Genomic DNA, 23,647 nt, shown 5'->3' with positions numbered 1-23,647 from the left:
GTTGGAGCCGCGCCTCGTTTTCAAACTGTATGGTTTGACTAAAATGAACAATGACAGCAATATAGTCCACGATGAGCAGCGCTAAAATCAACCTGCGTAGTTGTCCCTCCATTGTGACATTAGAAAGTGTCACATTTATCTTGCAAGTGTACTCTTCTTCAACGTTTTGTTTACTTCCTGGGACAGGAGCTGCAAATTAGCCAAGGCTAGAAACCTGCATGCACTGCATCTACTTTGTATTTTATATTTGAAGCAATGCCTTACGCATTTGTCCTTGTCAAATAAAAAATAAAAATAAAAAATAAGACTGCTGTATTTTTTCATATTACAGAAAAATAAAATATCAAAAAATATTGTGCAGCCCGAGAAAGCAGTGAAGAAAACTTGATATTGTTCACAAAAAGGCGTACTTTCTGAAAGTGATCCAAACACATAAGGAGACAAAGAACTTAAATAAAATTTTTTAAAAATCTGAGAAGAATAAGAAATGAATACAAGCAGTTTCCTTTATAATTGGAGTCGTACCAAATGTCTTCTTTATTGTTTTTACATTTGAAGCTTTTATGGAGGTTTTCGAGCAAAGTTTTAAATGTGTCATCATATTTTATGACATCATCACCTTTGTGTGCATCAAGCTGGAAAGCAAACAGTTTTTGACCAAAATAAAAATATTGTTTTTGAAAAGCTTAACACCAAAAAACACAGATTGAAGGTAAGTATTTTGTTAGATAAAGACATGTTTATAGTTTTGGGAGTGATTACATCCATCTTGTCATTGAATAAATTTTGACTTTTGGATTTCACTCTGGAGTAGTGTTGCGCATATCAGGGACACATACCGGCACACCCCTGACTCATTATAAGAGCCAATCCGCACCACCCAACCTGCAAAAAGATGCATAAATCCACCACTCAAACCCGACCTACAAACCACCTGTGCAGAAGTAACAGCTTGAAAGCTGATGATTTAGAATTCAAATGTCAAACTTCAATGAATGCAGCTTCCAACTACTCGATAAAGCCCTATTTATACTGTCATACATTCGACAGCAGATGACAGAACTGAGAGCAGAGCAGCAACAACAAAGTGAAAACCTAATCTGCTCTCCTCAACACAGCCGTTTACTTCTAACACTGCTCTAATGAAAAAAATAATTAACATCATCATGTGCATCTCTGCTGCTCCTCCGACTCATTAACGCCTCAGCCAGCCACTCTGTCAGTTTATTCACCCCTAAACTGTGTTCTCTCTTCCTATATGCCAACTTCTCTCCGTGTCTTGTGCCCTCCCTCGCCCCTCGTTCCCTTCGGCCCACGGGCTGCTGAATTATGCATATTCTGTGAAGGAGCTGACAAGCAGAACCACGGCTGCAAACAATCTCTATTCAGACAGCATGCTGTCTCTGGGATGAGTGTAAGAGTGACCTGCACACATTAGCCTAAACCCCCTCTAGACCCCATCTATTCCGAAAATAAATAAATAAAATATGCCCACACTTTCTGTCAGCGGTCAGCAGACGTGTCATTAGTGTTGAAGTAATGCTGAGTTCACAATCTGTCACTGCCGTGTATTTCCCAGACGGCTGCATGCGTTTCAGACCTCGAGCATATTTTATGTCAGCATGTTTGCTGATGATCCATTGTTGTTTCATTTTGTGGGGAATTTCTTCAGATCCTGTTACCATTTCATACAATCAATCATTAACACTTGTCAAAATAAACCAAATAAACACTTAAGATCCCTTACCAATAAATGTCCGTATGCATCTCCTCTCACTGTATACCTCCCACAGCTGTAGAGAGACGGAGGAGAAATGAGTGAACACAGACTTGTGAAGCCGCAACACGACATTAAATTAAGACAGCGCTAAAAAATGCACCAGGTGGTAGAAGTTGGCTTTGAATCTTCTCAAAAGCAAATCATAAAGTGATTAAACTACAGCTGTGTCTCAATTCAGGGGCTGCAGCCTTCAAAGGATGCAGCCTTCGCAGTCAACGTCGGCCTCAGCCTTTGTAGACCGCATCAGCCAAACCGAATGGTCTGGTCTGGTCTGTGAAGGATTTTCTGCTTGGATCAGCAGTTGTTCTCGCCCTGACCCGTTGGCATTTCTGTTACCTAGCAACCAGCTGCGCTTGACGAAAGAAAGAGCAGCTGGAAAGTTAGTTAGCCATCAATCATGGACCTAGAGATTGTTATTGTATTTTTTGATTTAATACATGAGAAGATGATTCACCGCTAGACACACCGCTGTTCGATACATTTCGGCTAAGACCTTTTTTTTAAGATAAACTTAATAAATGAAGTTTGTTCAAGCTGTGTGCTTTTAGCTAACAGTAATGTTAAGAACAGTTAACTGTTAGCTAAACAAATGTTAGTTAGCTTAATATTTAATCAACATCGGCACAAAATGCATCTTGGGATAGGCTGGGCCACAAAGGATTCATCCATTGCATCCTTCAAATTCTGAGAAAGAAGGCTGCATTTCCCAGCCTCATTTGAAGGGGCCTTCGAAATGGGACAGCCTTGGTCACGCCGATGTGACACAATTGATTTTTAAATGCAGCCTTCGAAGGCTGCAGCCCCTGAATTGAGACACAGTCTATATGCTAGAACAGAACTGAAAACTTGCGTATAATCATTCATCTGCTTCTGTGATGTTCTTAAAGCACCATGTTGTGATTGTTTACCTTGATCTTACAGTCCATGGAACAGGAGAGCAGAAGATGACCAGAAGTAGGAAATAGTCGGATGGCACTGACACCCTGGAAAACACATAGACAAGAGATTGTACCCAACCATATTTCCTTATAAGAATGCTCATCATTGCTACAACACTGCTTTTCTTAACATCAACTTGCAATACCCAATAGTTTTGTGTAGAAAAGACAGAGAGTAAGTGAGGCATAATTCCTCAGCTCTTACTACAGGAAGTCTGTTTTACAGTGGGAAGAGTGGGCAGGAAGTGTGTTAGCAACTTTAACTAACTAATATCTAAACATTTGAAAAGATATTCCGAACCATGTGAGTACACCTTTGACTGCATACTGTTATAAGCACCATGGCTATGATTTATATTATTGTTAAAGTGTTTATAATATGGATGTCCATTTTCAGATTTGAGACACTTTCAAAGTCACTATTTTTTTTAAATATCCACCCATATTATTATCTTTAGGAAATGCCTTTATTTTGAAATTCTGTGTCATTGTCAAACAGCAACAGGCAGATAGTTACCAGTAGCCAGAAGAAAGACGATGAGGATAATGTTATTTGCTCGAGAATACGTCTGCAGTGTGGAATTATTTTTGAATTCTGAGAAAATACAGGTCAAGAGACGAAGCACAAGTCGTATGTAAACAACGCCGTTATGGGATAAAATACTAAGAAAGCACGATGTACCTGACTGGCCAAGCATCTCACTTTGCTAACTTGTTGCAGCAACACAGCAATATTAGCTGCTGTGTTTCAACAATGTTAGGCTGGAAAAAACGTGCACGCGGGCTGAAATTCAACTGTGCTGTTCTGTTGGGAAACGCAGTGACTAAAACTAATGGTGAGTGAGAAAATGTTTAAATAACACATGTAATTTGTTAGGCTATAAGCAGAAAAGTCTGCTAGCCCCTAGGCTAATTACCTTATGCAGTGTAGAAGCACTTAAGCTAATAGTGGTGACTAGCAAAAAACAACGGTTTAGTGTATGAACCTTGACAGTTATTATTGAGATTAATTTTATACTTCCGTTAAATTATCTTGATCTTTAGGCCAGATAGCCCTGACGTTTTCAAAAAAGATCATGGTTTGGGTTGAAATGAAATAAAGCACTTTAAAGTGTGTTTAATCATGGGTTTGGTCGCAGGGACTTATATGAACGAGCTGGGTCTAGATTTGACTTGGTAATAGTTGCAGGTAACAGTTCAGTTCATGACGGATCTTTGCAGAGGCGGGTTGCAAAACTGGACCTGTGCAGGACTCTACTATGGACTACAGTGGTCAAAGAATCACTAACTGTTGAGAATAAATACACACTATACAATAAACACCACTGTACATCTCAGTGTTTCCCATACAAAGTGCTGTGTTCCTGCTCTTGCTGTAATTTATGCATGGCCAGGCTATTGATATTAAATCAGCTCCTAAGGTGAGCCTTCAGCTGAATCATAATGCAGCCAGGGCAGGTAGATTGTGTGTGTGTGTGTGTGTGTGTGTAGACCATGCTGCCTGTGTAATACTCATAGAAATTAGTTACCAAACTTTCCCCAAAAAGTGTCAGAAAACTTTGGTGACACCGTACGGGCCATCCTCCATCTATTATCTCAACATCAGCACTTCCACACGCTTATTATGTTCTCAAACCTCTTTGTATTTCAAATTAGACTCTGAAGGCTGTAACTTCCTGCACAAAGCGGATAGAAGCCAATTTAAAACTTGAGTGATTTCTCTCTCCCTGAAGCACACCAGCAGATCTGAAGCCTGAATCAGATTTTTCTTGGAATAACCCAGTGTTTGCCTTTATATTTGAATTATAACGACGGTGTTTTGAATGGGAACAGAATAATCTTGAAGCTGTCAGGGACACGCTGCTCGTATATGGCTGTGTTATCATTTTATTCAGAAGCACCCGGGAGGTTTTTACTGACTGCCTCGCGAATTCTTACAAGGACTGCATAATGGAAAATTCTCTTTATGTATACAGACACCTATGTGACACTGCAATCATTTTCTATATCAGAATGAATTCAAAACAACACTATAATACTTACCATCAGCAAAACCTTCAGAGAGACAATGCTGCAAGGTGTATTAACTGGTACATAATGGAGTACTGAATGTACACACAGAAACACTAATGATATGTGTCCCTTCCCACTGACCTTGGTGTGTCCCGACCAGACATGAATCTGTTTTTTGGGCAGGTAACACTTGTCTGGAGCGTCTGCAGAACGCAGGTTGACACCCACATCCTGTGGGATGTGAAGGTAGGACCTGCCCTGGTAATCGTACATGTCTTTAACTGGGGGGAAAACAAAAAGAGACAAAATATCAGGTGAAATGATCCTGTAGCATTTGGATTCATGTTTTAAAGGACACTGGACTGTCTGCTGCATTTAGTTAAAGAGAAGTTCTTCAAATATTCTTAAAAAAAAAAAAAAAGTAAATTTGAACATATATAATTAAATGAGACAACTGATCAAACTTCCCCAGTTGACTACACCTTCAACCTCAATTCTTTAGCCAAAGGGTCCTTTAAGAAAGATATCTGAGAGCGCCACAGTACCATGGAGAATGGTCTTCTCTTCTGCAGGAGCGTCTTCCTCATTCCTGCCTTTCTTCTGCCTCTTGGCCGTGATCTCGTCCAGCTCTTTCTGCTCATCCTGTTAAAAAAAAAAAAAAAAAAAAAAATCACCACAACCAGAAAATTACCAAACAGATTTCTTCTCTACAGTGCTGAGGACAGACTATGGTTGTCAGGAGAACCAATACTTCAGTGCCAAGCCGATGCCAAATTCTAAAAATGTGACAGTAATTGTTTCACTTCAGTACCGCAGGTACCGGAGATTCGTTCTTCCAGACCTGACAGGGCAGAATATATGACTACAAATGTTTTGTTTTGCTGTTAAATGCCAGTAGTAGAAGAAGAACACCTACCAGCACAAAAGAACACATGGAGGAAGCAATAAGTCCATCTCAACTCATTGAAAAGAAAAGTATGTTTTCCTGAGGACAGCATATTTCTGTGTCTTTGTGCTTTGCAATGGGAGCTCTGTGTTTTTACACTATGTTTAAAAAGCCAGCAGTCTGACGAGGAGCTGAGCATCTATTCTGCTCTGAGCGCTGCACGTTTGGCTTTTTTTTGGTTGCTTAAAGTTAAAACATGTTCAACTTTGACATGTGTGACTTGCCAAAAACAGACTGAGCAACTTGAGGTCAGTTTTCTCTCAGTTTAACTTGACCCGATGTTAAGGAGATGGCTCAGGGCTACTGTTTTAGTTTTTTCTGAGAGCAGAGGGTTGTGTGGGTGGGCGGGGTCACATGGCTGCTGGTAGTGTATGTTAATAAGCAGAAATACAAAGAAACTTTTTGGTGATCTAACACAGGCAAAGGAAAAAGACAGAAGACATTTGATTAACAACAGATTAATCATATTAATGATAGCCAGTGTATCTGGCATAATGCCCAACAGCAATCCTTACTGTCCAAATCTTAAGGGTGCTGTGTTTTTCTTGCCTTGCTACTATATCATGTAGTAAGTAATTAAACAAAGCATTACCTCTGATGGTTTAGCCACATCTTTCTCATCTATATATTTCGCCCACGGTCCAAGGAAGTTGTCGATCTCTCCTGCTTCTCCGCCTTTGATCTTTTTCCTTTTCTCTGACTTCTTCTGTCCGCTCTCAAACACAGTGAGCCCTGGAGGAAGAGACACTAGATATTATAGTTCTGAATCTACTTAAAAACACTTCAGACAGTCGGATTCAGACAAACACATTTAGGTGTGATAAAGCATTACCTTTGTTTTTCTCAGCTTCATCCACAGCACCAATGTAGGTACTGGAGGAGACCTGGTGTGTGTCGACAGATGGATCTAAAGCATAACCTAGAGGAGAGGGTTGTAAAATGGCCATTAAATTTCAAGGTCAATACACTGACTGTAAACCCATCACACAGGCCACAGATGAGCTTACCATAGGTGTGGAAGGTCCTCCTCTGCTGCTCAAACATAAAGTCGTTGAGGTGAGCAGGTTCTGCGTAGCCGGATAACATGTTCCTGGGGGCAGCCATCTGCTGGCTTTTAAATGGGTTCACTGGCCCAAACTAAGAGGAAGAGGCACAATATCATTAATAAATTATATCAAATTAATATTAAATTAAACTGACTGGATGGAACTACTTTTTCACATGTTCCTTCTGTTTATTTCATATCTAATAAGCATGACGTCATTATCAGGCCATCTGAATTATGTGACAATAGTTCAATGATAAATAAATAAATAGGCTGAGCACAAGATTAATTCCAATGAGAAATTGCAGCATTACATTACTTTAAGGACACTCCAGGAGAAGGAAAGAAACTAGATAATAGACATAAATAATAAACAACTAAAAAGCGTGACAGCAATAAAAACAGATATTCTTATATATATGTTATATATGTATTAACAAGCAAGAAATGTTTGAGATTGAGATGATAATACGTAATGTGGGTGTAATGGCCAAACAGCTAGGGGAATTCAGTAGTTATACAAGCCTACTTAACCAGAACCAGGAAAAGACCTCACCATACACACAGATACACCCATCAGCCAAGACGTTAAATTCACTGATGGGTGACCTGAATTACATTGATCATCTTGTTACAATGCAATGTTCTACTTCAGTCCTTCGTGTGGATGCCACACACACCCAAACACAGCTGCAGACCAAGTATATCCCCTCATGGCAACTGCACGCCACACTGCAAAAATTGTTCAGGCATGGCTCAAGGAATGTGACAAAAGGGCTTAATGCATAGACCTGGTCTCCAGATTCCTCAGATCCAAATCTGATCGAGTATTTGGGGGACATGTGGATACCACAAGGGTACACCTGATCCACAGTGGGGCCGCCTTTGATTGGACTTGGCTCTAACCTATCAAGACATGGACACAGGATGTCTGGGAGAGTCCTGCAGTGTCTGGTTGTCGGCAGACCCTTTGAGTCCTGTGGGTTGTGAGGTGGGGTACCAGCTCATCCGACAGATGTTTGATCAGATTGGGTTCTGGGGGAGTTAAGAGGCCATGTCCATGCCTTGACCTCTTCGGCATTCCTGAACAAAGCCCACTGCCATGGTGTGTGTTGCTATGAGGGGGGTGTACTTGCTCAGCTATGGTGTTTGGGTAGAGTACCTCAAGCAGCATCCACATGAATACCAGGACCAAATATTTCCCAGCAGAACATGTCACTGTAGTTGTATCCACTCCACCCACCAGTGGTTTAAATGTTGTGATCAGTGTATATGGTTATAAACAAGATGTCGTTTGTAATCACGTTATTCTTAATATATAACCAAACTCTAGATGTGATCCATTGAGTCTACAACTTACCTCTGGTGCAAACATGGTTTCAAATGTCGGGTTATAGGCGACTTCTTTCAGCGAGGGGTCCAGGTGTGTGCCAGTCTCAACAGACTCCTGAAGTGAACAGGGACAAATAAGCAAACTAAGTGTCACTGTTTGACTAGCAAACCCAACACCAAAGTACTGTTTGGTCTAACAGTCCTAAGTAAACAACACCGAAGGCCAAATCGATAATGTTAGTTTTCCGAAATGATTATCTGGTTGTTCTTTGACATAAAGTTAAATCTCCTCCTGCTCGACACTCAATGTCTCCCGCTAACCGCTAAGTTAGCGTTACTAGTTGTATTCGGTGACGTTGACAACTGTTAATTGTGCGCATTAAATAATTACTAATTTAAAATGTACTATTACCGGCGGAAACCGTGTGTCTCGTTGTGATATTTGATTAAGCATTATGTCGGTAACTGTGTCAAACTTTAACAATCGACCTATAACGTCAAGCTAACGTTAGCTAGCTCGGTTAGCTTACCTTAACGGCGACCTCGGGAGCGGAATTAAGAAGAGCCACAGACATGGTGGGTTCAGACTTTAAAGGTTTCAGGTGAGCCAAAGCGTCCGGGTCCACTGTGTCCACTTTTTCAGCGGCGGTATTTGATTCAGACTCATTTTCTGAATCAGAATCGCTACCGTAGGAAACGAGGGAAGCGATGGCGGCTGACATCTTGAATGTTGTGAATTCGCCGGAAGCTGGAGGGTGGTACTTCCGTTCTGACACAGAAGACGACAAAGAAAAAAAAATCGAAAGTTGAGCGACTTTTTTATTTGACTGTGATTATATGTATATATAATCATATAATTATATATATTCAGTATGCTGAAATACATTTTTAATTGGATTTATAGCCTTCATTTTCTGTTAAGTTATTATTATTATTATTATTATTATTTTGTCTTTTATCTTAAATTAATTTATTTATTCATTTCTAACATGTTTTCCTATATCACATGTACTTAATGTACTGGTGTCCTGATGTGCAATATTTTTACCACTAACTGTGCAATAAAATTCATATATTTCAATATTTTTACAGCAATATTTCTACACACCATGTGTGGATTTCAGTAATCCTGTGCAACAATCAATCATGAACATAAAGTAAAAAATGTGTAAATGGTGTACATTAATTTAAATTACTTTTATTTTTATTTCTATTTTTGTATATTTTTTTTTAAATCCTATTTAGTGCTTAATCATGTTTTTCCATTTTCTTCCTCTTGTTTTCTGACTCTTGAGCTGCTGTAATGTTTTATTTATATATTTAACCTTTATTTAACCAGGAAGTCCCACTGAGACTGAAAATCTCTTTAACAAGAGAGACATGGCTGAGGTAGCAACCAATGACAACATATTTAAAATGCAACATAGTGTGCATTTCCCCTGAGTGGCATTTATAAAGTCTTATCTTATCTTAATACATTTTACTGGTGACAAATTTAATCTATGATCCTTTAGTGGAATCATGCCTGTTAGATTATCCTGGTTTTTATATGATGCCTATATGATATATTTTCTGTCTTAACGTCACATGCTGTAAGAGATGATATATACCATTAAAATATAACAATAATTCAGATTTTAAGAGTAGCCATAAAAACACTGAATTTGATATGAGGGCTACAAAAAGACAGTAATGCAGTGGTGAAACAAAATGGGCTTTGTACTCATCACTTGCTATAACCTGCCATAATATCATATCAATATAAGCTGAAACTGTTAGTCAGTAAATCAATTAGCTGATCCACATAAAACTAATTGGTCACTTCTTTGATATCCATCATGATGCAACAATTCAGAACATTTACTGATTCCAGCTTCTCAAATGTGAGGATCACCTCTCAGTGAATTGAATATCTTTGGGACTAGTTTGTGACATTTTATGGACATAATAATTGAATAGTCACACGTATTATTAATCATATTAATCTGCAATAAAAAAAAATTTTTGGTTATCTTATCTCATCTAAAAATCATCTTACTGCTGACATGTTGACTCTATGATCCTATAGTGGAATCATGCATGTGAGATTATCTGCGTTTTAATATGATGCCTATATGCTTTCTTTTCTGTATTAATGTCACATGTTGTGCCTGATGATTTATTAAAAAATAATAATCATGAACGACATATGGAGAAAAAAAAACATATGGAGATTTTAAGAGTAGCCGTCACAATATTAAAGGTGATTTGTGCAGAAAGACAGTAATGCAGTGGTGAAACAAAATGTGCTGTGTACTCAGAATTTGCCATAACCTACGATTATATAAGAAATGATACTAAAACTGAAACGATCAGTCAGTAAATCAATTAGCTGATCTACAGAAAACTAATTGGCAACAATTCTAATAATCATCATGATGAATCTTATCTTATGATCGTATAGTGGAATCATGCCTTTTAGATTATCCTTGTTTTTATATGATGCCTATGTGATTACTTTTCTGTCTTAATGTCACATGTTGTAGCCTAAGTGGTGATATATACAATTTAGAATAATAAAAACGATAATTAATGATAGAAAAGCCAGAAAAGCCACAAAAAAACTCAATTGGATATGTACAAAAACACAGCAATAATGTGGTAAAACTAAATATGCTTCGTAACCTGCCATCATATCAGAGACAATACTAAAACTAGCGTGATCAGTCAGTTAATCAATTTGCTGGTCTAAAGTAAACTAAAAGGCAACTATTTTGTTCATCGCTGTAAAGCAAAGATGCAGAACACTGTCTGATTCCAGCTTCTAAAATGTGAGGGCCACCTATTACTGAATTAAATATCTTTGGTTTCCACTATTTGGTGACATTTTATGGACATAATATATAATATATATACATGTAATTAATCATATTAATCTACTACTACCACTACCACTAGTACGACTACTACTACTACTGAAAATAACTAGCAGCCATAAACAACACCACATAGTATCCTAGGTCTGTGGTGGTTAGTATCATCCTTGACCTTTGTCATGTATTTTACAGTGTACTCAGTATATGATTAAATCATTATCATTACGCACGAGCTCCATTATCAGTGTAATGATATGATTCATATGTACAATGATGGTTTCAATAATCAAATCAATCAAATCTCCAATGGATTGGACAGCAGAAGATGACGGTGTGGGATAACTGGCCAATACAGCGAGCGCGCACGTTATCCGCGAGCCTCCCACGAGCACAGCAGCAGTTGCATGGGACGCTTTCTCGCGCCCCAACAATAGAGTGGTAAGTACCATTATCACCGATTATAATGGGGACATTTTCCTGCGAATAACCGTCATTCCTCCCTCGTTACCGCGGACTGACCGTCTCTGTCGCGTGCGGGTCAAACTGACGGGGAGTTTTTAGGGTTACGAAACCTGTTGTTAGCTAAACCGGACCTGCTTTGATGCTAATTTCACCCAAATCTCCCCCTGAGATTCCCTTTGGAAAAAAGTGCCTGGATTCTTCTCCGCCGCCGCCTCTTCCACCAGGAGTACATTTGATATCAGAGACAGTACAATCATGGATCCGACCCGGGGATTTAAATTCTTGGACACGGTGGCATGCTCCGCTGCTCAGTGAGGATGGAAAGGACATAAGAGGGATTAAAACTAACGTATCAGGTAAATTACTCGAACACTTTGTGCTGAAGTCGCGTTTTTTAACTTGAAATGTGACTTTAGTAGCGTTACGTTTACTGCAAAACAGCTCAGCAGCAACAAACTGCCTTAAAAACCTAGTCACCATGTTGTAACATTAAACTGGAGCTGCTGGACTCATAACGGTTTTTGGTAATTCAACACTGCCTGGCCATATCTCTCACTAACACATTATTAACCCACAACACAGGTGACAAATGTGGCAAATGTGAACAACGTTAGGACTCCAAAGTGGTCCAAACCTGTAAAAGTACTAGCAGTGTGTTGGATAATGATTAAACAAGCGATGCATTTTGTAACGGGACCGCTTGTAGGGTGATAAATTGCAAAGCTCCACATCTGCAGGAGCTCCTGCAGCAGCGTCTTGACACATTCACTCCTAGGAATATCATGTTGGTGAGAAACCGGAGAGCAAATATATGCAGATAGGTGTCTATAGAATCATGCCACATATCTCACATTTCATATTTTTATTACTGCATTTATTCCACAGTGGGGTTGTGGAGTTTCAGGTTGGTACAGTGAGATTAGGCGAACCTCTGGCAGCTGCACGACGTGATTTAATTTTCCCACTAAGAATGCATTGACTTGCCTGAGAGAGGGTAGGGGCTGGGGTCTATTCCAGCCAGCTTGGTTTGCAGTCATGGGGGATGGTAGCCTTCAGCCCCAGTGAAAATCATGCTTTGTGAAATTCGAAACCTTCTTTGTACTACTTCAAGTGCAGCAAGTACAGTGGGCATGAGGAGCAGTGGTTTTGTGACCGCCTGCTATGGTTAGCTTTTATCCGGTGACAGCGCTTTAAGGTATTCATTGCGTTACATGATGCCAGCTCGTGTGGTGCTGTATGGTATAGAGCTTACATTAAACTGACCATCTTTCCTGCAGCCTGTCCATTTAAACCCCAACCATGGATAGGATGCTGCAGGAAACACTTCTGTCTACAGTGGAGCGAGCAACACATTTTATGGCATGCCCCTTAAAATACAGGAGCGAAGGAAAGGCAGCCTGTAGTGGAAATTTGTGTTAAGATCTGTGTTTGGTGATGAATGAAGCATCAGCTGCAGAGCCATTGATAAAAGTCTCTGTGCGCTGCCGTGCCTGCTGCTTTTGAATGTGGATTAGTGGGGTCAGTTTGCAGAGGTGTAGATTCCAGACGCACAACTTGGACTCGAGTCAGACTCAAGTTACAAATTTGATGACTTTAGGTTTGACTTAAGAAAATCAATAAAGAATTGCAACTGCACTTGAACATACTTAACCCAAGACCAAAGATTTAGTTCCCGCTCAAAAAGTATGTGGTGGTCAACCAAAAAAAAAAAAAAAAAAAAAAAAGGAGTTGCAGAATACAAAATGTGCGGGTTAAAAATTACAGATGATGATGTATATCTTCCATATTCGTCAACACTGAAGCTGCGCAAGGATCAGTAAGTCAGAGCTAATATTACCATAGTTAGAGAGATAATGCTAAGCTAACATTAGCTTATTAGCAAACTTGTTTTAACAAATAAATGCAAATTCAGAAACCATTCATGATTTTTTTGCAAATTGAATATTGGAATTTCTTTTATTGATGACTGCATCATGACTTGTTTGGGACTTGAAACTTAAAGTTTAGCACTTGGGACTTGACTTGGAATGTCAGTTTTGACTTGGGACATGTCTGTCTTGACATAGGACTCGAGTGCAATGACTTGAGACTTACTTCTGACTTGCAAAACACTGACTGGCTCAACTCAACTTGGACTTCAACACCAGTGACTCATGACTTCACTTGGACTTGAGCGTTTTGACTTGAAAATACTTGGTACCTTCCCCCAAGGCAAAAGATTTAGTTAACGCATAAAAAATATGCGGTGGTCAACAAAAGAACGAGTTGCATTAAGTAAAACGTGCAGGTTAAAAGATTATAGATGACAACTTTTTACTTCGTTTGACATTTGAAGTTGCACAAAGACCAGTAAAGCCTAGTTCACATTTCACGATTTGCACCCTGATTTTGCGTCACGGAGACTATTGTAATCTTTTGAGTGTTCTTACCTGGTGACGTGTGTTTCTGTCAGTGGGAGTCTCGCCAACTGTGTTACGACCAGTGTGTGCACACCACAAGATTTCTCCACTGAGTCCTCGCTGACAGAGCCCCAGATAACGTGGAGACGACACTTCGTAAAGGCAAGGATATTCTTTATTATCCTGGGTCCAAATACAGCGCGCTCCCCGTGATCCTGTGGACGCCGCCATTGTTGTTGTTGCTTGCCGGTTTGTCAGTGTTGCCAGATCTTGGGAGAGAAACAAGGAGCCAGGGCTATGGAAATAAGCCCAAAAGAAGCGACTATCATGCGTTTGAAGAACTTATTAGACGGATATATATAGAGGAAGGTGATCTTTAGACAGCAAGCCACCTCCACATTAGAAACAAGCCCAAAGTCGCGGCTAATAAGTGGACCTGGCAAGTGGCAACCCTGCGGCTTGTCCTCCTCACATTTCTTCCGTCCTCCTGCGTGCTGACGTGGGACATATCCCGTCTCTCATTGGCTGATGCTCTTTCTCAGTTGTGTCAGACTTCTCCAGTTTTCTAGCATGACAGATATCCAGTCCCAGTCACAGACGAGGGGGCGACTTGCTTGTAGGCTTGTTCACACATGAGGACTCGTCGTGGCAGACTATCTGCCGACTCACCTCTGACCCAAGGTGGCTCTCAAGATCCTCTGTGATGTAAAAATCGCGGTGAAAATCGTGTAATGTGAACTAGGCTTAAGTTGCAGCTGATATTACCATAGCTACAGAGCTAATGCTAAGCTAACATTAGCTTAACAGCTAAGTAACATTTTAACAAACATGTTTTAACAATAAAAGCAAATTTAAAAAGCATTCATAATTTTTGCGAATTTAATATTGGCTTTTTTTATTGATGAGCACAGTATGACTTGTTTAGGACTAAAACTCACAGTTCAGGGCATGGGACTTGATTTTGGACTTCTCTGTTTTGACTTGGGACTTAGTGCAGTGATTCGAGACTTGCCTCTGACTTGCAAAACACTGACTTGGTTCCACCTGAGAATTGCAACTTGTCATGGAGTTTAATACCAACACTTCACTTGGACTTGAGCCTTTTGATTTGAAAATACTTGGTACCTTCCCCCAAGTAACTTTCTAACAAACTTGCTTCAACAAATAAATGCAAATTTAACAAGCATTCATGATTTTTGCAAATTTAATATAGGCCTTTCTTTTACTTTGTGAGGACTCAAAACTCAAAGTTCAGGACATGGGACTTTGGACTTGTTAGTCTTGACTTGTGACTTGATTTAAGACTTGTCTGTCTTGACTCTGGACTTGAATTGGGACTTGTCAGTCTTGATTTGGGACTGGACACAGAACTTGCCTGTCTTGACTCAGGACTTGATTCAGGACATGCCTGTATTGACCGCCCACGATTTGAAACTTGTCAGTCTTGACTTGGGGCTTGATTCAGGACATGCCTGTCTTGACTTGGGACTTTACTTGGAACTTGTCAGTCGTGACTTGGGACTTGATTTTGGCCTTGTCAGTCTTGACTTGGGACTTGATTCAGGACATGCCTGTCTTGACTTGGGACTTGACTTGGAACTTGTCAGTTGTGAGTTTGTTACTTTGATGTATTAAAATCATATTCAAATGTAATGATAATTCTTCAGAGACACACAGCAGGGCTAAGTGAGGTGTAGTTGTAGCAGTGGCTGTATGTGATGTGTCGAGCTGAAGGATCTTTCTTATTTGTTTACGGTATAATGAGGTTAAAGAATTATTTTCCTCAGGTCAGTTCAGATCACATCTTTATTGTCTCTCAGGAGGAAACTCTTTCAGTCTAGACACTGAGTCAATATCAACAAACGGAAAAAGCTGATCCTTACATCTAAAATTAACCACACAGCTCCATACACCTACACTGTCTGGACCATGACACAGAGGAATGTATAGAGAGGATATTCCTTGTCTCAGTTTAAATCGAGACTATGTTGATACACAGAAGCTGTAAGACATGTGGATACTTTCCAGATAAACCTAGATTATTTATGTAGTAAATATACATGTTTGTGTCTGTGAAAGCAGCTCCGACTCCTTGGACAAAATAGTCTGAGCTGTCCCTGCAGCTGTTAAATGTATCAGTCTGCAACAGTGGCATCCGAACTATCACGTGACTGTGTGGAAGCTATAGGCTGAGTTTTACAACAGCACAGAGGGAGCATATATGTGCATAAAACATTCACCGTATTGGCTCAGTTGAAAGTTGCCTTCGAGACACAATCCAGCGCTCCTGCTTAAAATGACATTTACAGAACCAGCAGTGATCAAATTCACCCTTGCTCAGCTCCGAGTGGATGCATGCTGAAGTACGTGGCTTCAAATCACTGCTGCTTTCCCATGTGGGTTACTTCCTGGGGTTTTGTTATTGTACGTGGTATTTTTAAGCTTGCAGGAAAACACTAAACACAGGTGAAAAGGAGTAAAGTTGAAGGGTCTGTGGAGATAACCCGCTCTTTGATACATAAATAGTGCTCAGTTTACTCGACAAATGGCCTTACCTACAGGTGTGTTCCCAAAATAGAGCAGAACATATTGCCATGGTTTTATCTGATGCTGTTTGTGAACTCTTTGCTGCGAGGGATGACATTCCTGCGCAGTTTGCAGTTCTCATGTTTTTCTCTGTGTTTCAGAGGCCCTTGTGATAGAAGAGCTTTGGCATGCCTCCTGTGGAGGCTTTTGGACCTCTCTTATTTGTTGACATTGCTCTGATCCTCTGCCAGTCTCTGGTTTTCTCATGCTAGCGAGAAAGAATATCTCTCTTTCTGGAGCTCCCTTTTGTCTTTCTCCACAGAGGTGGAGAGGGGTGATTGGAGGACACACAGGATAACACAGGGCATAATGAAAGAGCATGTAGAGAGAGAAAGGAAAAGAGAAGAGAGAAAAATGAGTGATGGCTGCCTGGCATGAGGAGGAGGAGGTGGGAGGAAGGTGGGCCAGGGATTCTGGGAAAGGCAGGGAGAGAAAAAGTGTGTGTGTGTGCAATGTGCAACGCCCCTTTACGTGCCATTTAGTGGAGCCACAGACCAACCTCCTATCTCCCAGCTGTTAGGATGCTCCAGAGGCTCCGGCACACATCAGCTATTGTTCTTCCTCTTGGCCAGGCCTACAGCTCTATAATAGTGCCTCTGTCCCTGGTCTGAACCGGCCTGACAGAGGGACACCAGGGCTCAGTTAGCCTGTCTGACTGGTGCTCCTTGTGTCTCACTGCCACTGACTGCCTCCACCACCTCTGTCCCTGCCTTGTCCATATATCTGTCCATCCTCGGTTGTGACTTAATGCTCTCTCAGACAGTTTACAGTGACTAGTCTGTGACTTCTCTCTTTCTTGCATGTTCCACTGCTCTAATCTACAGGAATAGGAGTTATCATAGTGTCCCTAACTTTATACTGATAACAATATCAACTGAATACTTACTTCATTTGATACCCATAATGTGAATGGAGTGATGTGTCGTATAGTGATAATTTTGTACCTTTTGGTTGCATCTGCCAACTGCCACCATCATCAAATACGCCACACTTAATTTCTAGGGCTGCCCCCTAATAGTTGACCAAATGTTAGTCAACCAGAAAGGTCATTAGTCGGCAAGATTTCATTGGTTGTGTAGTTGCTGGAAAAACAAAAACAAAGTGAAACTCTATTAGTAGCTGCACCTTGTCACAATAAATGAAAACCTATATGACTGGACCATGTGGGAATATAATTTGAAAGGACAGACACAGGTAGTGGCCATGCTCAGCAGTCAGACAGGAGTCACGTGACAAACCAATCACGGCTGACAGATATATTTCCTTTCTTCTGTAAATATTCAGTCTGATAAATATGGAAAAGTTGATCATGTTAGTGCAGGGCTATCCAGAGCTTTACATCTGTCCCACGGACGACAGGCCTATACACTTATAAACAGCTCCTGGAAGAAGATCAGATCTCCACATGCTCTTGAAAGTTGGCACAAAAAAGGAACAAGAGTAGCACCCAGAGCCCGACCTTGCGTTTTCCAGACGGTTAAAGATGAAGCCCCTAATCTCCAGGGCTGGTACCTGCGGTTATTCCACAGGCTAGTTAATAACATGTCTGGCAGGAAATTCAAAGTGTGGGATCATTTTGAGAAGGTGAAGGACGAACCCAAGGTGATATGTAAACTCATCTTCATCGGATGACTACAAACATGACGTATCATCTGAAACATGGAAGTGGCTACATGCTCATTAGCCACTTAGCACAATCATTACTGCTTTGCCGACAGAGTCATTTACAGGCGGCTCGCTCAGTGTGTGACGTGCACTTGTAGATAAAATATAGGCCTATATTAATGAAGGTTCATTAATATGGTTTTGTATTTCTCTGTAATGTAGCACAGTGTTAACAATGTTTCTGATACTATTCTTTCTCACACCTTCAACTCAAACCATTGTGTTGCCCCGCCCAAAATATATCATTTAATAATTAAATTAATATTGTAAACATGCGGGTGACTAGTCGACTAATGGCCCTAAATGATGACTATTGATTGACTAGGAAAATTCTTAGTTGGGGTGGCCCTATCAATTTCACCACACCACACACTGTATGGGTTGTGGCTGCTGCTGCTGCAGGAGTGTGAGCTCTGCACCAGGGATAGCTGTGAGAGTCCACCAGGCGGTCTGGGATCAGACAAAAAGGATCAAATGAAGGTATCATTTGAGTGGAGATGTTTCAGTACTACTTGGTACTGGGTTATTTCAGTCAATAACTTAAAGATATGGAATAGCGATATGCAGCCCTCCCCTCTATATCCCTACAATATCATACAGGAAAGTGTTGCATTATCTCTACCACCTTTTTTCCACCTTGTAGTGCCCAGTCACCTTTTACCCACCTCTTCTTTTACCTCTTCTCTCTTATAGTTGCTACTCTGGCTCCTCAGCCTCTCCGTTTCATTCTCTCACTGTCACCCAGGGGAGGGGAGGGTGTTGACAGGGTCTCTCAGCAAGTTGACAGGATATCTCTGAAATGGACCTGTCTGACCGTGTCTCTGCCAACAGGGCAAGAACACAAAAGCCCCATCTGAGCATAGAGACGCCCCTACCCAAGCCCTGTCTCTCTATCTGCCCTCTTCCATCATTTCTTCTCTGTCTCAAGTTGAAAGTACTGCCAGCAGTTATCTTCTTCTTCCACTCCGTCACTTGCTTTGTATTTTTTCAGTCTGTTTGCCTCCTCGTCTGTACAGCAGGTCCTTACTCACAGTGACGCAACACCTCTGCTGCCAACTAGTTCGACCACAGCTGCCGTGTTTGAATACATGCAAGAGTTCTGTCACTCAACACATCACTTTAGGCTCTGATGAGTTTTAGAAGGGATTCGTCTTGCTTTTATAATGTTCAGCCTTTAGCGGGTACTTTGTATGCGCCAGTTGCAGCTTGGCGAGGAGAAAGGGTATTCTCATGCTCTCCATCTAAAAATGAATGTATTCGTTTAGGGTGAGAACTTTAGTGTTATTACAGTCTAAATGTGGTTCAGAGCAGATAACAAGCTGCCAAAAAAGAAAATAAGGAGGGAAAAACAGTGTGCCAATATTGGCTTAAAATATGTTGTTAACAGATTCTCTCGCATAGACTGTATAAAATAATGGCTAAGCTACAGTGAAGTCACACATTGGTTTATGGACTCCCATTTTAGCTGTTGCCATCTTGGATGTTTAGAGCCATTTTTTGACCATATTTGAAAAAAAGAATGGAGATAACCAAGTCTCAAGGAACAGTGCCAGGCGTTGAAGCCAGTCTTACATAGTGTAACTCATATATCTTGATACTGGATCCGAAGATGTCACTTGTTCATTCCAATGGAGTTGCTTGCATGGCACATACACCAAAACAAGTTTCTAGCTTCTGGGTTTACCTCCGCTGAGCAGTAGTATTTACTTGCTGCCCCTGTCCGCGAGTTCCCACTTGGCGTAAAGACTTAACATTGGGATGATGTCACAGATTTTTAATATGCTCTTTTTTAAAATGGTGGTCAATGTGAAAAATGCTTTTTGGGCCGCAGGGTATTTTTATGCTGCAATACCATGACTAGCCACTAGGAAATATTGGCCACTTGTGGGTCCGACATTTTTTGCCATGGGTCCCAAAAACCCTTTTAATTATAATATGAAATCGACATCTGTAAAACACAATTTTTTTAGCATCAAGTCTAGAATCTACAAGAGCTGCTCGATATCCCAATAGTCTCTAGTGCGCTTGCTTTATGGGCCACATGATAAAAAAGATCTTGGTAATTTCTTACCACGGAAATAGTAACTTTTTAGCTTCATGCGCCACTTTCATAGTAACAAATGAGGCCACACCTCTGACACTGTATCTAGTTCTCTTTATTCAGCCATGGAGATAATTCTAAAGCTAGCTGCTAGCTTGGTTAGCATGGTACAATTACAGCTATGGCTAACTGTGATAATGCTAATGCCAATTCTCGCTAGCAAAAAACAGCTTACAACCATTAAACAGAGTGTACTTACTGTTAAAACTGAATATCTAGCCCTTTTTAGACAATTGTGCAAATTTGCAGGAAAGCCCAATCAGTCTTTTTTCAGTATTGGCAGTATAAAAACAAAATCGGGGAGTGCAGCAAAATGCTGCTTGCCTACTTTTGTTTAATACTGAATGCGCCTTTTTCGGGGCAATGGGGAGCATGAGCAAGTAACAAAACGTATAGCTCAGCATGTGACGTAAACAGTGACGTGGGAGGGAAGCCGCGGCTGGTCAGTCCTTCGGCGATTCTCTCATAAGTCAGCCCATCCTTCACTGTTCCTTATCTGACGGTTAATGGCCTCTTCATTTGCGAGGGCAAGGAGGGCACGCAATTCCTTGTCTCCCCAGTTGCTCAACTTTACAGTGTCTGTCAGGTTTGCGTTTCCCTCTTGCTATGAACTGCTTGCTAATTTATGCTATTAGCTGTTTCCTGTTTATCCACCGCCAGTGGGTCGCACGTGCGACGTCATCAACAGCTCCTCCCACAAGTCATCAACAGCCTCTCCCGTTGGGGAAGGCCGCCTCAGTCCTTTTAAACTAAAGGGGTTCCACCAATATGACTACCCGACGAGGCGGAAAATTGGGCACCTCGGATCAACTCGCCAATCAGGCTCTGTGTGTCTAAACGCTTGCAGCTTGCTGGCAAAACGGCCCAACATTCGTGGAAAATCTGGCAGTGTAAAAGGGGCTTCTGACTCCTTAGCTGGTCTCTTAGTACAACCAAACGATAAACAAGAGTTTTTTAGATAACCAAAATGTTGAAATTAACTTTCATGAACCGAAAACACACTGAAATAGCGAATGGTTTGGCTACACTTATACTCTACGAATCTGGTGTTACACCACGGTTATGTTATCTACCCTGTGTTGTTGTTATAGCGACTTCCAACGGACCGCATCCATCTGTCAGTCAAAGCAGCTACACCATTTATTATGCATAACTTTAAGTCTTAATAACATTTAATTGAGTCAGTTATATTAAAATTCAACCCTTACACGGTTGTCATGGATGAGGAAATAAGCAATTAACTTTCATCAACCTAAAACACACTGAAATACCAACAGCTATGGCTTTGCCTATACTCTGTGAATCAGGGGTTACCTAATCAGTGTTGTCACGGCAGCAGCAATTTGTCAACAGAAGGCACCCACCTGTTACCCAAAGTGGCCACGCCCTTAATCATGCATAACTCTAAGCCTTAACAAAATGGAAATGGGTGAGTTATATAAAAATGCAACCCTCTGTATAGTTGTCATGACCTGGAAATTAGCTATAGTGACCAAACCGTACTTGTACCAGGTTGTAAACATGTCTTATTTCTACTGTTAAGTTGGGCATTTTAACACAAGGGTCTATAGGGATTGACTCCCTATTGGAGCCAGCTGCCTTTTGAAAGAACTGCAATTATTGGTACTACTGCATTGGCTTCATTTTCCAGTCCTGCATGTTGCCACTTGCTTTCTCCTCACGGGCTCATTGCTGTTTTCTTGCAGTCTGAATAAAGAAGCCCTCACGACTCGTCAGTCAGTAATAGCCAGTTATTTGGGAAAGGGAGCACCACGGTGTCCTGTAACTGACCCAACTTATTCTCTCAGCTGAAAGCCAAAATGAGCTTCACAATGGGATGGACTGTGAGGCCACTCCCCAGGTGTCATGTGTACGTTTGGATGGTAAACGTAGTCTGATACCTTTCTCAGCACAATGGAGCCATGGTCTGCTCCAGGAAGGAATCGGATACAGGGTTCTCCTCAGTAGCTGTTGGCCCAAGCACTTATAGTGTGTGTGTGAGAGTGTGTGTGTGTTTGCCGCTAAGTGTTTAATACACTATCCACAAAATAAAGTAATGTTCCTGCCCTTTTACGTCACAGACAGTGTATCTTTTCCCTGTGCGTGATCTAGCTTTAAATGCTGCCAACTGACATCAAAACGATCTCCGCAGCTGAACCCACAGCATTTGTGTGTTTGACTAGATTTGAATATGCAAAGTTAAGTAAAACAGTGAACTTCACCATGATGGGCAAAACTATATACCGTGTATTTCTCCCTTTTTTCCCTGTCACTCCCTGTCTTTGAATATCAATGCACTCTTTTCTTCTCCCTTGGTTTCTGTCTTCCTCTGTTCCATCCCCTCTTCCCCCTCTTTCACTGATGGGTTCTTATTGAGCTGGAACGGCCGATGCACTGGCCGTCGCGGTGATGTGCGATGATTGATGGAGGCTGGAGAAATGGGAGGCGAGGCACGTTTATCCAGTCCGCGGCTTGAATCCCTCGTGTCAGGACTCAGACGTCCGTATTCAATTACAGACACGCTGCATTTTCATTAGGATTTTCATAAGCACTCATTTTTCTTCGCACTTCCTGTCCCCGCACTGGGTAGGAGTACAGGGAAGGAATAGCAAGGCAGAGGCAGAGAGGGGAAGACAGTGAAGGATTAGAGACAAGAACGAAGCAGAAGATAAAAAATGCAATTGGCTTTTGTTTCAGGCACATAATGTACAGCACAATTATTTCGGGTTATATCTGACTCAAGATTGTTGTTGCAGTTAACAACCTTGCTCCTATCTTCTTTGTCATGTTCACCAACCATAAACTGTCTATAAATACTAGAAATGTTATAAAAATAGTCTTTTAAGAAGAGCAAAAAAAGCAAGGCTACGGCTTATAAAGGGAAGTGCTGAGAAAAAAAGAAGAGCAGGAGGGGAAGTAGCCTCTTAGCGTCCCGGTGTGTTTGTCCACAATTTCACAGCAGGGGCGCCTGTGCACACAGACAACTGCTGCCTTCAATTAGAAGCCAATATTTGGCTGTTCATTTACAGCTCACAGCGAGGATCCGGCTCCACTTTGGATTTGCATGAGGCCCGAGCACAAGGCTCGTCTGATTTGCGCTGGATAAAAGCCCAGCAGGAGCCGCGAGTGTACGCCTCTCTTCCATTTCAGAAGATCGGAAGTGGAGGCAAGCTCGCCTTCCTTTTGTCTTTTGATGGTTAGCAGGAAATGCCAGGTTCATTTAAATCCCTAGTAAGGGAAAAAAACACACTCTAAACAGTCTTACTCAGCAATCACTTTATCTTTGTTATCAATGCTCATCATGCAGCGATGTGGGCAGTTCACCAGGGCAAATCACTGCTGCAGAGCAGAGCAGAGGTCACATAGAGGTTAGGAAATTCTTACTGGTGAAAGAAGCATCTGCTAAAGATAGACAGTCAGTGGAGGGAGGTTGTGGTTCTGTGAAAGACTACATGCTGAAGTCTTCCTCCTCCATTCAGCAGTTTGCCAGAGGAAATGTAAAGACATGGGGGCGGTAGTTGTTTG

General features: G+C 41.2%; 3 protein-coding genes across 7 annotated transcripts in view; 2 read left to right on the top strand and 1 right to left on the bottom strand.

The window, feature by feature from the left end:
• Positions 1–8,806, bottom strand: part of cdc40 (cell division cycle 40 homolog (S. cerevisiae)) — a 31,862-nt gene extending 23,056 nt beyond the window's left edge. Inside the window, exons 1-9 of the mRNA XM_049589406.1 lie at positions 8,585–8,806; positions 8,083–8,169; positions 6,685–6,814; positions 6,510–6,596; positions 6,270–6,409; positions 5,277–5,373; positions 4,873–5,012; positions 2,689–2,763; positions 1,748–1,793 (exon numbers count right to left, since the gene is read on the bottom strand). Coding sequence (XP_049445363.1) covers positions 1,748–1,793; positions 2,689–2,763; positions 4,873–5,012; positions 5,277–5,373; positions 6,270–6,409; positions 6,510–6,596; positions 6,685–6,814; positions 8,083–8,169; positions 8,585–8,776 — 994 coding nt within the window. The 5' untranslated portion in view covers positions 8,777–8,806. The remainder of the gene's footprint in view (positions 1–1,747; positions 1,794–2,688; positions 2,764–4,872; positions 5,013–5,276; positions 5,374–6,269; positions 6,410–6,509; positions 6,597–6,684; positions 6,815–8,082; positions 8,170–8,584) is intronic.
• mettl24 (methyltransferase like 24) overlaps positions 1–23,647 on the top strand; it is a 356,006-nt gene that overhangs the window by 100,772 nt on the left and 231,587 nt on the right. The gene's annotated exons all lie outside the window — the stretch shown is intronic.
• wasf1 (WASP family member 1) overlaps positions 11,284–23,647 on the top strand; it is a 113,626-nt gene continuing 101,262 nt past the window's right edge. For 2 of the 4 annotated variants that reach the window (XM_049589410.1, XM_049589408.1), the window contains exon 1: positions 11,285–11,727. The gene's annotated coding sequence lies outside the window, so the exon portion shown is untranslated. Of the gene's footprint in view, positions 11,728–13,824; positions 13,933–23,647 lie in introns of those variants that run through there. The other 2 variants (XM_049589411.1, XM_049589409.1) reach the window with 2 other exon arrangements.

This window comes from Epinephelus fuscoguttatus, linkage group LG11 (assembly GCF_011397635.1).
Source record: "Epinephelus fuscoguttatus linkage group LG11, E.fuscoguttatus.final_Chr_v1".
Lineage (NCBI taxonomy): Eukaryota > Metazoa > Chordata > Actinopteri > Perciformes > Serranidae > Epinephelus > Epinephelus fuscoguttatus.
This window is presented reverse-complemented; position numbering and strand designations above follow the sequence as displayed.